At 51.2% G+C, this 13,690-nt stretch overlaps 1 protein-coding gene across 1 annotated transcript; it reads left to right on the top strand.

Annotated features, from left to right (window-relative positions):
• Window positions 1–2,308: 2,308 nt before the first annotated feature.
• Window positions 2,309–10,425, top strand: NPHS2 (NPHS2 stomatin family member, podocin). Its single transcript, XM_009672729.2, has 8 exons — window positions 2,309–2,618; window positions 4,476–4,579; window positions 5,746–5,818; window positions 6,114–6,196; window positions 7,373–7,576; window positions 8,302–8,357; window positions 9,195–9,273; window positions 10,017–10,425. The coding sequence occupies exons 1-8, from the start codon at window positions 2,318–2,320 to the stop codon at window positions 10,293–10,295; spliced, it is 1,179 nt and encodes a 392-aa protein (XP_009671024.2). The 5' UTR covers window positions 2,309–2,317; the 3' UTR covers window positions 10,296–10,425.
• Window positions 10,426–13,690: the final 3,265 nt, after the last annotated feature.

Raw genomic sequence — 13,690 nt, 5'->3', positions numbered from 1 at the left:
GCGCCTGCGCACGCCCCGCTCCCCCTCGAGGCGCGAAGGCGCGGCGGGGCGGGGCGCGGCGGGGCGGCCCCGCGCGCTGCCCCGCCCCCGGCGGCGGCGCCGTTGGGGCGCTGAGGCGCGGCGCGGGGCGGGCGGCAGCCCTGAGGCGGCGGCGCCCCGCCCCGACTGCGCAAAGCCCTTTAGGACAAGGCGACTGAAACCCAAACCTCGGCATCGTTAACGATATACGCTTGTGGTTTTTTTAATCCCCCCCCGAGGGGAAATTCCGCAGCAGGGACGCTGTGTGACTTTCCCAAGGCCAAAGAGGGGTTAGGTGCAATAAACTGAATTACAGTAGCTGTTTCCTACGGGTTTACGTGTTCAGTTACTTGGTTGTTTTCCGCACTGGGTGAGTTTTGGGGCTGAAGGGGCAGATTCAGGGACGGCAGGGATTAGAAATACATCGGCACGGGGGTCAACAAGCACCCTTGGGGCATCTCCTCAGTCCCGAGGCAGCAAAGACACCAGATACCCCGCAGGGACGGAGGAGTCAGGAGCCGTTAGCCGAACGAAACGTTGGACAAAACCAGAAAGCTGCAAGTTTCTAGGTATTAAATACCCGCCGAGCGCTTTTGACAAGAAACACAGCCAGAGTCAGCGCTGCCCGGCCGAAACCAAACCCGGCAAACTTGTTTCCTACTGCTTAAAATCCCGCCGGTGCTTTCAGGGGACAGAAACGGCGTCTCCCTGTCCCCCGCTGGCCCGGCGTTAATCGTAAAGTGAACAAGGCACGCACTAAAGGTCTCCGAAACACCTGAAGCAAATAGAGACGCTCTATGAATTCATTAATTACGCCCGATTTCCGCACAACGTTTCTCATCTTCCGTCAGCCCAATTCATTCACCGCTTCCCTGGTGACCCGCTAACGAGGCGCGTAGCACGAAGGAGCAGAGGAAGCGGCGAACCGGCGCTCCTGCGGGTAATATCCTGACTTTGGGCAGGCCAAAGGTCTCCAATAAAACTGGAATCCAAGAGAAAACACGGCCGGCGTCTCCCCTCTCCCTGCAGCCGCTCCTCCAGGCCGCTCGTCCCCCGCCGGGGGCTGAGCAGCTCTAGGAAGCCCTGAGCTCAGCTAATTAAAAGGGGCGTCACCGCTCCGGCCTTGGAGCCACGTCCTGCTCCTACGCCTTGACGTCTGCCTTGCCCCGAAACCACCTCCTCAGCTGCAGTCCCCCATGGCACGGGCAGTTTGCGCCTCCCTGAAGCCAAAACGCCTGTTACCTCCCCTCTGCCTGACCCCTCTCCCCGGGGAAGACAGGACCCACGTCCTTCCCCCAGGAAGCCTAATCCCAGCTCTTCACCCACCGCTGTGACAGCTGTCCCAGAAAAATGCCACAGGAGAGGACAGAGAGGCCAAGGTGAAAGGTGGAAGCGTTCCCTGGACTTTATTCCTTTAACGCACAGGGTTATTCGAGGTGGATTTTCCAGCAGCTGTAGTGCGACTGACTTCTAGTCAGGTGCTGATTTCTTCAGTATGGTCTGTGATTTGGTGTGATCTATAACACTTTAAAAGTGTTTTTTTTTTTTTTTTGGCAGCCGTTTGCACAGATCTCACCACAGTCTGAGCGGCACGGCAGCCTTTTCCCGAAAGAACTGAAAACACAGCTCTTTCTGGAGCCCCTGCAGAGCTTGACACAGCAGCGATGTGAAAGGACTGTCTTGAGCAGCAACCAGTATCTGTGTTTGCATTGCCGCTCTCCTGCTGTGGAGTTTGCTGCCGATATCCCTCTGCTGTGCCAGCCAAAGAGTTTGTAGGGAACAGAGCCAGTGTGAGGTGCTGCTCACCCCGTCGTTCTTAGCAGCAACCTCTCCAGGCATTGCTGAGCTAGCAATCGGTCGCGGCAGCGAAGGTTTTTCACCGTGGTGCTAATTGTGCTGGGTCATTCTCACCCTTTGAGGTCTTCTGAGCCAACTGCCTGACAGTTATTTTCAGGTTGCTTCTCAAAAGCTTTGCAGAAGCCATCTACCAAAAATCATCTGAGTGCTTTTGGTTGTGTTTTTCTTCCAAAGCCAGGCAAATGCACGAAGGACATCCACCTAGAGTCGACCCTGTGCAAGTCCAACCTTCCTCCCCATCTCCCCAGCAGTGTGCAATGAGAGCAGAGCAGCTGGGAAACAGCTTGCTTGCGTTACTGTCCACTATGTGTGACAAGCCTATGATAAATTTGGAACAGGCCTCCCAGATCTGACACCTCCCTTTCTCTCCTCCCCTGACCAGTTTTCCTGCCTGCAGCAATAAATTCAAGCACAAATTCATCCTACTGCCACAGGCAGCTGCATGCTCCTCAGCTCACAGAATCAGATGAAGATGGATAAGAGGTCTCGGAGCTCCTCCAGGGACTCTCACAGGAGAAACAGAGAGTCCCAAGCTATGCAGAGCAAACGAGAGAAGAGGGAGAGCGGCAGAGAAGCCAGCAAGGGAAGGGGAGACATAAAGCAGGAGAAAGCAAAGGAGATCAAGAGCACTGCAGGAACAGATGGGAGGGTGCACACCTCCACAGTGGTGGATGTGGATGATGTGATATCTGATGAAGAAATGGAGGCGATGGCATTGCTGGACAGCGAGCGGCAAGAGGAAGGTACGGTTCATAGAAGGGAAGGGGCAGAAAAGGTATGGGCTCTTGGACGCAGCATGGGTCCAAGTAGTATGACTCTGCTGTCTGCATGGTGAGCGCCTTCACACCCACCTTGCACAGACATGCAGTTTTTCTTGGGCGATGCCAACTCTCCCAGCTGGCTTCTGCAATCAGGACAGGCAGATCAGTGCTCTCTAGCAAAGCAACAAACTTTACAAAAAGCAGTAACATCCCCAGCACCCTTTATACTTCAGCTTACTGCTCCCCAGCTCTGTCTGTGGTCTGTTCTCATCTCCTTCCGGCTTCTCCTTCCTTAGGTGGAAGGAGTTAGCCTTAATGCTTCTCCACAGCCCTAAGAACTGCACCGTAGGGAAGTGCTTGAGGCTTACACTCAGAGCTCCCCTTCCAGATATCCCTCGAGAGCAGCTCTTATCCAGGCCATGTGTTAGCCGGACTCCTGGCCTGCCGCAATAGGATGGAGCATTGCTGGAATGCTGAAGGTCGACGCCTGGCAGGAGGAACCGAGGCTGAGATAGGCAGGGTCACGTAGTGTCTGAGAATCATCTGAAAGCGGAAGCCTCCAGGCCAGGCTAAAGTTACCTCCGTTTAAAGCTGACGTTACTCGAGATCGGTTTTGTGGCTTTGGCTTGCTCATCCAAGCCGGTCAGTTAGCACAGTGTTAAGGCCGGTTCTGGGGGACAGGGTTCCACTTTGCTGGCTGTTGACTTGATCTGTCACAAGCCCTTTGGCAGATGGCTGGGCCTCCTTGGCCCCTAAATCACCACAGGCATGGCAGATGTGTGTTACAGGAGCCAGCATCACTTTTCCTCTCCCGCATCAGCCGCTCTGCTGCCCTGGAGTCACACAAAGGTTCGAGTTTGCTCCTGTCTCTGTGGTAGCTAATTTTTTATGGTTGTCTCTTTCTGCCTCAATAACAGGAATGCCAGCTGCTGAGCAGCGCTGTGGAGCAATTAGTGATGGGGCAGGACCCTGGTATCTCAAACCCCACTCAGCCCCTGGTGGCTCTGCAGAGAACTCCCAAAGGCAAAGGGGCAGGAACAGAAGGGCTAAAAGTGATCCAAAATGGGAGGGATGCTAACTTCACTGCTGGAAAACATGGTCCACCTCTAGGTCTAGCTACTCTCAGAAGTAATCTATCCATTTTCATGCCATACCTGCAGATTTTCCCTCAGGCAGGAGCATCACAAAGGGCAGCCAGAGCAAGACAGCTCACACGTTTTGGGGAGAGAAAGAAGGTAACATTCATCTGGGGCTCACCACCCCAATCACTCTACAGCCTGTTGGAGATGTGACTGCTGCAGAGCACAGGGAGATTTCAGTGGCAGCACTGGCTTGGGTCTGCTGCGTCAGGGAGCCGGAAAGCGACTAAAATCCTACTCCAGAAGGTCCTGAGGTACCCTAATAGAGAAGGGTGCCTCAGGCTGAGTGTGTTGAAAACTACCTCTTATTTATGATCTTTCTCTTCATCACTGGCTTATCTTTTGGATAAGCTTCGGGGATCCCAACCCGGCCAACAAGCTGCCCATCCGAGCCTTTTGATACTACTTGGCAGCCTCAGGTCTTCAAACAAAAGGCTCTAGTAAAGGCATTATATTGAAGCACGGAGACCCAAGATCAATTTTTGCCAGCAAAGTAGAGACAAAATATATCAGTCTGTCCTGGCAAAGCTCAGCCATAGGGGGCAGGGGCTACTCTTTAACATAGCTCCAGAGAGGTTCACACATGCACCAGGCCCAGGGAAAGGACACTACAGAGGCTGTTTTATGCAGGCAGGTGTCAGTGCGTCAGTTCCTTGGGAGCAGACTCCGCCTAACACAGTCATGTTGGATTTCTCCCTAGGTGTAAAGTCTCCAGGTCTAGGCATCTGCGAATGGCTTCTGACCATCTTGTCTTTCCTGTTCGTCATAATGACCTTCCCCATTTCTGTCTGGTTCTGCATGAAGGTGAGAATAGTCATCGGGGTAACCCACCGATTCAGCACGTGTGGGACACTGTCATGCAGCTTTGTTGGTCTATGGCCTTCCTATTTGCACTTCATCAACTTGTCGTTAATTTTGCCTTATCCTTTATCATACATTGCTGCAGCAGTAGGATTGCACAGGGGTCCAGCCATTGCCTGTATAATACTCCTGCGGCCACATCAGCAGAAGGGGCTTAGGTTTCTCCTTTTTAAAATAAATAATGGCTGTAACATTTCTATTCACTTTTAAACATAACCTTCTGCCTACCTAACAAGGAGATGGCTGCATTACAGCCACAGAATAAGTAGATTTTGCACTGCATGGTTTTTAAACCATTTTAAGATAAGAAGAGATCTGTAAATGAAGGAAATTTCATCTAAGACATCGATCTGCTAGTTCATAATTGATTTTCCCCCTTCCTCCCATTCTCCTAGAGGTTTATAGCATAGCTCAGAGTAGGCACGTTTCAGTTACACAGAATCACAGAATCACAGAATAGTTGAGGTTAGAAGGGACCTCTGGAGATCACCTAGTCCAACCCCCCCTGCTCAAGCAGGGTCCTCTAGAGCATATTTCCCAGGATCGCGTCCAGGCGGGTTTTGAATATCTCCAGCGAAGGAGACTCCACCACCTCTCTGGGCAACCTGAGTTGCCCATTCCTCAGGAAGTTTAGTGTGCATCTTGTTCTCAACAAGAGTGTCACTACTGTAGCTCAGATCTTACACATGTATGTGAACACATGCACAGACATGCAAATGTAGTTCCTTTGGAGGCAAATAACCAACATGGAAAATTTAAGCTCAGAGAGTTCAAGTTTGGTCAAACTATAAAGAAGCAGAGTGCTGGCCTCATCCTGGGAAACCCTGGGCAGCACCAACATGGGCTGCTCTCACCCATCCTCAGGCCATCACTGGGCTGCTGTTCCTGTGCCTCTCATACACAAGCCAGCCAGCAATTTTGGCCTAGGTTCCCTGCTGGGGTAAAGGGACTCATAGTGACAGGTGACTCCAACGGTTCACATCTGCTGAAGCCCTCCCTTTGCAGGGCTTTCCCAGAACAGAGGTCCTCCAGCACACAGCTGAGTAAGGCCCCTTTCCTCTGGCCCTAGCCTTCCCCCTCTAGCCTAGTCTCTTTTTTTTCCTCTGCAGGTAGTGCGGGAGTATGAGAGAGCCATTGTTTTCCGACTTGGGCGTCTCCTGCCTGGCAGAGCCAGAGGGCCTGGTAAGATGTTCCTTCAGCTCCCCCCCAGCTATGTCCCTCCTCTTCTCCATGCCCTCCCAGAGCTCACATACTGGTAGCTTTTTACCTCTCCAAGCAGGCCCAGCCAGACAGGAGATAACAGGGCCATCAGCTTCTGATGTTTTTTCCCATACTGAAGCAGTCTCAGAATTTGAGCCCATATATTGCTATTCCTTTCTAGTTCTTCATGCCAACCCCTCTCCTGGCCCCCAAAGCCAGAGAAGAAATTTCTGAGGTTCTGATGATCACCGGCGGCCTCTCTCTCTTCCTCCCACAGGCCTTTTTTTCTTCCTTCCTTGTCTGGACACGTATCACAAGGTGGACCTCCGCCTCAAAACGCTAGAGATCCCCTTCCACCAGGTATGGCTCCCCACCCTGTCTGTTCACTGCTGGGTCTCTTTATCTTTACACCTCTCTGTGACTGGTCATGTCATGCCTGAGGTCAGCCCTGACTTAGCCCTGTTGTTAAGACAATTATTAAGACAATGATTCTGGTTCCAGGTCACAAAGCACCAATTCGTTGGCCATAAGATACTGTTCAGCACTGCCAGTTCTCAGGGTCTCACTGTAAACCAGGCCTTCTTGGCAAAGCCCCAGCTCCAGGATTCCTGTGAATGTATGAAGAAGTCCCTATCTCCCTAGTCTTACATTTCCAGCCTTCATGGTTGCATAGAAAAGCTTGAAAAAAACATCTCAGAGTAACCCTAATGTCTCGGAAAATGGAAGGCCAAAAATATACCACCCATAGTGTTTTTCTTTTATTGTAAAACCACTGGTTTTAGTCCTGTTCAATTTGAAATGCTTCAATGATACCATATAGCAAAAGGAAAGTGGTTGGGCCAAAGATACAGGACTAGCTTGTTACCCGCTGCACTGAAGGGTCCATGCAGAGAGGCCAGGAGCACAGACTGTAAGATCTTACGAGGATGTCCCTCAGTGGGGGAGCTGCTGCTCTTGTGCAAGCCTGGGAAGGAGAAAGGGCTGAACCCTCCCTGCTAACCAAGGAATCTGCCTCCCTAGCCACGGTTACACAGGACAAACATGTAATATCTCCTCTTCTTCTGGGACCTATTGCCTGTGCTGCTGCATTGCAGCAGCACTATCTTAATCTGGTAGCATGTTTAGGCTCACCCCTGCAGTATACAGCAGATCTTTCTGGAGACTACTCAGCGACACTGAACAAGGCTCTATGCACAACCTGAAAGACACAGCCTGTGTGCTCAGAACAGGAATGGACCAGACAGCAATAGGCAGGGAAACACGGCCTAGGATGGTGACCTGCACAGGGTCCCACAGCTCAGAAGCCAAACTGAGGAGACAGCCACAAAGATGCTGCTCAGGGAATTGAGATCCAGAGGTTAAATAGTTTGCCCCAGGTCAATCAGTGGCAGAGCTGAGAACCAGCTCCTCAAGGAGCTGGGAGTACAAAGCCTTAACCATCCAGCCAGTCTTCCTCGTTCCCTGAATCACCTGCTTCTCAGAGCCACCTTAGAGTTGTCAGAACCAGCTCCATCTCCCCTGATGTCTTCTGCTTAGGTGGTGACTAAAGACATGGTTACCTTGGAGATAGATGCTGTCTGCTACTACCGGCTGGAGAATGCCTCTCTTCTCCTCACCACCCTGACCAGCATCTCCAGTGCCATTCAGCTGCTGGTGCAGACCACCACGAAGCGCCTCCTGGCACACCGAGCCTTCTCCGAACTCCTATTGGAGAGGAAGAGTATCAGCCAGGAGATAAAGGTGCTTCCACAAGGGAGGGAGTGGGCAGGCCAGGGGGTGAATTGAGGCTCCACAACGAGGCTTAAAGGGTGATCAACCCCCCCAAAATCACATATACTGGTTTGTAAAAGGGTGCAATAACAACACATGTCTCTTCACAGAAAAATGGGAGGGTTATTTTAAACTCGGATCACTGTAGGGGAAGACTCTACAGTATAGCCACCAAAGGCCGCCATAGGGAGTAGTAAACAGTATGGTGTGAAGGGGATGAAGGAACATCTTAAACTAGCTTCATGAGTGCTTTGCAACACCCCAGCTTCGGCGCTTACCCCAGAAAGGAGATTCTCACAGGAAATGTCTTCTGCAGTCTGAGCAAGTTGCCATAAACCCTGCATATAAGGGATCTCCAACAGCAGTTCTGTGGGACCATAACACCTAAACGTATGAGGCCAGTTAGGAACTCAGTTAAGTTACCTATGAAACAGGATTGCTTCCACGCTCAAACCAATATGGATAGGTTAAATTGTGTAAAACCTATGGGAGAAACACGAATCAAAAGGGAAGTGAGGGCACTAATTTCAGTTCTGAGGGGCCTCATAAAATAGCACATTCAAACTAGCAAATCTGCCCTAAAGTCCTGCTGTTAACTGCCTTGAATTAACGTCCCTGCACTGTCTGACTCCCTGTGAGGGGCCTGGGCAAGGGCTGGTGTTCTCCTGACGCTCAGAAAATCCTCCTCTTTGCAGGTGGCCTTGGATGCTGTCACAGGCTGCTGGGGGATCAAAGTGGAGAGAACAGAAATGTAGGTAGGAAGTGCCAGTAGAGGAGGCCTCCCTGGCTCTTTGCAAGTACCTTTCCTGCCATGGTCATTGCTGTCTGCTCCTCTTCCTGCTTTTCCTCTGGCCCCCTCCCAAAAGGCTTTTCCTTGCCCCGTCAGTCTTTGCTTAGAGTAAAACCTGCACATGCAAAGACAGCGCTTGCTTGTATACTGACAGCCAGGGCAGGATCCTTAGCTGGGAATTCATCGCCATTTCACTATTATTCCTGGCAAAGCTGCACCCACTTCTGGTGGCCTGGGAGTCACACCAGGCACCAAACCCTCTGTGTCTCATTCTCGATCAAATGCCCTGGGTCCCAGTACTGGGGTTGGGACGGGTTCAATGCTCAGAAGCCCATGGAGAAGGGTGGGCCTTGCTCATCATGTAGAGGGCCACAGAAGAGGGAGCCAAGTGAATCTAGGTCTAAGCAGTGAATAAGCAACTGTATGAACAGAAGGAAATTCTTGTGGCTGTGTCTTAAGAGCGATCTCCCAGTGGATTCCCTGATGTCTGATAAAGGGTGACCATAGGCTTCAAGCCTCAAAGATGCAAATAGGAGAAATCTTTTTGCTATCTGGTGATCATGAACACCTGGTTTCGTTAGAAAAGCAGGCTAGAAAAGAAGGATGGGAATGGAAGTAGAAGGCTAAAGCAAGAAAAGGGACAGCCAGGGAGTTCAGAGCAAAGGACGTTTGCCAACAGCTTCGTAGAGACTGACTGATGAGGTTATTCCAAGCAGTCTGACTGGACAGTCAGATCAACTGTCCAGTCCTGCCAAGGGAGCATGGAGCCCAGCTAATTCTTCTCTCTTACTTCCACAGCAACAATGTACAGCTGCCTGCTGAAGTCCGGCAGTCCCTGGCTGTGGAAGCAGAGGCTCAGAGGCAGGCCAAAGTGCGGGTATGTCAATGTTGAAGACCTCCCATCTCCTTGCAAAACCTCCCTCTTTCCTCTCCTATCTCCAGTTGAGGTCCCTAGAATATGGCACACTAGGGTATAGCTCTGGGCATACCTGTCTCCTTTCATTCCTGCCCAAAAGCTGTAAGGGGAGCTGCAATAGGAGGCTGATCCAGCCCAGAGGAGTCTGCCTGGGAAGCCCACATCTGGCATCTAGCCTATAGGTAGGAAAGAAAGACACACACAAGTCTGCGGTTACCTCCGGCCCACAATGCTTGTGGAGCTCTCTCCTTCTTAGGGCTTCCCTCTCCTCAAGGGGCCCAGGCAGGAGGCTACAGCAGGGCCTGTGTACCCCTTCACCTTGCTGATTCCAGGCTGGCCTCCATCACTCACACCGTGCTGCTCAACAGCCTGTGTCCAGCAACCATCCCACAAGCCCAGCCTGTGGGGGGGGGGAGGGAGGGGGGGGCTGTCCTTTCCTATGCTTTTACAGCATGAGTCCGTCCAACTGTCAGCCCTGATGGGGGCCTAATAGCACCTGAACTGTCTGTAGCTTCAGTAAAAACAAGCTGAACATGAGTTCCCAAACCTTTGTCTAGCACATGCTATGATCTTCAGAGAGCAGGGATGTTGCATTTGCACCAGCCTCAGTGAGATCACAGGGACAACCTCTCTCTGTAATAAACAGTCCACGTTCCCTTATTCCCCAGCCTCACTGACGCCCTCTTTGTTCCCCTTCTTGGTAGGTGATTGCTGCTGAGGGGGAAAAGGCTGCTTCCGAGTCCCTGCGGATGGCAGCTGAGATCCTGTCTAGTGCCCCTGCTGCTGCTCAGCTCCGTTACCTCCATGCACTGCACTCTTTTGCTGCAGAGAAACCTGCTGCCTTCATCTTGCCCTTGCCTTTGGATCCCATGAACCTAGTCTCTTCAGCCACCCGCAGTCCCTCAGGAGTAAGCAGCCTCCTCACAGACAACGCAAACCTCCCAGAAAGCCTGAAAGACAAGAAGGACTCACCCATGCTCTAAGAGCTGTCCCAGAAATGGTTGCTACAGTGCCATAGAGGAGCAAGAAGGCTGGTCTACAGCCCACCAGCAGCACGTGGGCCAGAGGCGGGAGGGAAGGCAACCCAGGCCTATAATATAAAGTGGATTGTACATACAAGAAGTTTCTGCTTGCTTTGGAAAGGAAAAAAACATGAAGCACAAGGAGCAAGGGCATGCGTGTGAGCAGGGGGTCCAGGGAGGAGGGGTGTCTCCTCTTCCTTTCTCCTTTCACCTGGCCAGACACACCTCTGACACCACAGAGCCTGACCCGCGTGGTCTGATCCATCCTTCCTCATCACGTCAGCTGGGAGAACAGACTAACCTCTATATATTTAAAAGCCCTAAATCCCCCAACTCCCCTCCCATCTCTCACAACATAAGCTGCAAGGGAATTAAGGTGCAGAAAGCTTGACGCTGGGATAAAGGAGGCACCGAGAGGCTGCCCCCCCCCGGGGTGGGGGGGAACATATTAGAGGCACTGGTTTCCTGGGGCTCTGTCCTTACGCTTGGACTGTTGGGGTTTTCCTTCTGCACCCTTGACTGCAAGTGGGTATTTTCTAAAGAACAGAAGATCTTACAGCAGGGTGGTAAAACAGAACCAAGGCACAATGGGCTGGACTGCTTGGGCAGGAGCATATGCCTCTTCAAGCCAGTTTCCATGTGCTGTGCCCTGGGAAAACGTGACTGCTCAGGCATTACAGAAGGGATCCTTGCTCAAGTGCCTTTTCCCTTAGCATGAACGGTTGATTAGGGGTGAGAAGAGCCAGGCAGGCTGGGGTGGCAGCCCGACGAACTGAAGCTGGGGAGGACTATGGGAGTGGGCTACAGGAACGGGCTCAGCTTGCAGGCAGGTTAGTGGGCACTGCCAGCCTGGTTCCCTTGCAGCTCCACTGTTTGCACAGGGGGCCAGCAGTAGGGAACAAGCCAGGCCCCAAGGCAGTCCCGGATGCAGGATTTCAATCACCACCCATGCACACACACACAGATGACCAAGATGCTTAGCCTCTAGTACTAAACTAGGAAGAAGGAAAATGAGAAAAGGGCAGCGTTTTTGGCTTGGCACTTGCTAGCAAGGCATACCAGCTGTGCAAAGGGAAGGCAGGCTGTGCTGCTGCTTGCTTCCACTGGGTGGTGAGCCAGGACAAGATCTGAGCTTGTATGCAGCTGGCTCCAGGAGGACTGCGTGTCTAAAAAGAAAGATGATCTGCTTAGCCATCTCCCACTGAGCTGACAAGGAGGAATCCAGTACCACACTGGAAAAGCCAGCTATGTGCCTTGAGAACAGCAATTCTTGCAGATTGCAGCCACACTGGGCATCCCTACAGACAGGGCAGAACCAGAGAAAGGCCTCCAAGCTCCTGTAAAATCCTTCCTTCTTTTCCCCTGGTATGATATGGAACACAAAGGAAACCCTAATACTGAGTTTCTTTCATCTTGGGTGGATACCTGCTTTGCTCCTGCCCTGTTACTTGACCTGCAACATCTCTCCCTGCTTTGAAGCAGGCCTCCCCTGCACAGCCATTCCCAGGCCAAGCGTTCTGGTGCTGAAGACAAGCGGTGGCCTGCAGAGGCCAAAGCTAGAGAGCACTTTGGGTCCCTTCTATAACTGCCCACATGGGAGTTTGCCACCATGACAGTCCCTAGCAGGAATATCCCGGCCATATTTTCACTAGTTGTGAAAATACAACTAGTGTATTTTCACTAGTTTTTTTCAGTCCCTCTTTGGCTGCTAGTAACACTTCATGAGCAAGGCACACGCCCTCGGTACAACTTCCTTTAAATGCAATTGTGCCATAAGGAAGGACTGCAGACGCTGGTTTAATACTATAAAGCACAAGGAGCCCACTTGAGTCCCCTTACCAATATGCAGCGTTCCCATAACACTCTCCACAAGTATTTGCCAGCTTTCTTACAGCAAGAACGCTCGGCAAATCAGCCCCCTTACAGGTGACTGGATAGTGGAAACCTGTGAAATTATGATACACAATCATCTTGAGGTCTGGGTATAACTTCCTGAGAGCCCTTCACATCCAGCTCACTCTCCCTCTGTAACCTTCTCACGCAAGGACTGACAGACAGATGGATATGTCTCCTGCTCCTGAGTCCATAACAGACCTCAGTAGTGATCGGTCATGGAAAACGGGCTCTGGAGAGTGCAACAGCTCTGTAGTCTTCCACTGACGAACCTGAGCTGTGCAGTTACTCCTCTAAGGCTGATTCTGGTTATTTCCCATGCTGCTTGCATAGGTGCCTGCAAAAGGGTGTAAATACTGCACTGCATGAGCTACAGATGATCCTTTCTCCGAGCACCTCTCTAGCTAAATTTCTAACTCCATGTAAAATGATCTGCCCCGACCAAGGTTCCTTGACAAATCAAAGATCAACACCTCGACAGAACAAAGCACGAAAAGAACAACTTTTAACCTGAACAACAAATAAGACTGAGGCACATGGTACTAAGTGCACACACAGTACCCTGTTTACAGTCATATCTGCAGAAGTCAGGCATAATTTGGGCATTAAAACTTTTCTGCAATATTCACTTATTTAAAAAAAAAAAAAAAAAAAAAGCAACCGATAGCGAAGAGCATCCTCAGTTCCAAAGAACGCACCTAGTTCCAGCAGGATCTTCTCTCTTTTAAATACACATTGCTGGTAGAAACTTGTCATTTTACCTTCAGGAGATACTACATTCAAAAGCCTTCCAGCAGGAAAACATAGTTTAGAAATGTACTTCTGGCATACTTTTTACAATTTCTGGCATATGATGTTTGCAAAATAGAATTTACTCCCAGGGAGTTGGCAGTGGCTATCTGAAGCAGACTCGATTCGTGACAGTTTTGCTGCCTGCTCCTCTGTGCTGGGTTTAGGTCAGACTGAGAAGAACCGCATCAAATTCAGACAGCTGCTGCTGGGCTTCCAGCACATTATAACCCCATCGACTGCCTCAGGGCCTGGACCCAGCGGAGGCAGAAGCCCAGGGCAGCACCTCACTGCACGGTTTGGCCTGTTCAGGCTGCAGGACTACTGCAGCTGGGGAGCTAGGGGGCTCAAACACCAACTTCACAAATTAGAGTGAAATGGAGTGGGTGTTTAAAATTCCATCTCAGGGCACTGAGAGGATTAACTGGCATCATGTGAGGTCTGATCTTGTGACCCTAGCCGTCTCCTGTGGCAGCAAGCTGAGAAGGGCCTTCAGGACCATGTGTGGCTTCAGGCTGCTTCATGCCTTCTCTCAGAAGGACAAAACCTTCAGAAGTACAAGATCCAACTAAGGAAGAAAACTCCCAATCTGTACAATTTCTTCCTAACCACTCAGCAGATAACTGGACCATTTGAAAGCCCAGAGAATGAAGGAGGTACCCCCTCTCAAATAC

The sequence above is a fragment of the Struthio camelus genome, chromosome 8, assembly GCF_040807025.1.
Source record: "Struthio camelus isolate bStrCam1 chromosome 8, bStrCam1.hap1, whole genome shotgun sequence".
NCBI classification, from domain to species: Eukaryota; Metazoa; Chordata; class Aves; order Struthioniformes; family Struthionidae; genus Struthio; species Struthio camelus.
This window is presented reverse-complemented; position numbering and strand designations above follow the sequence as displayed.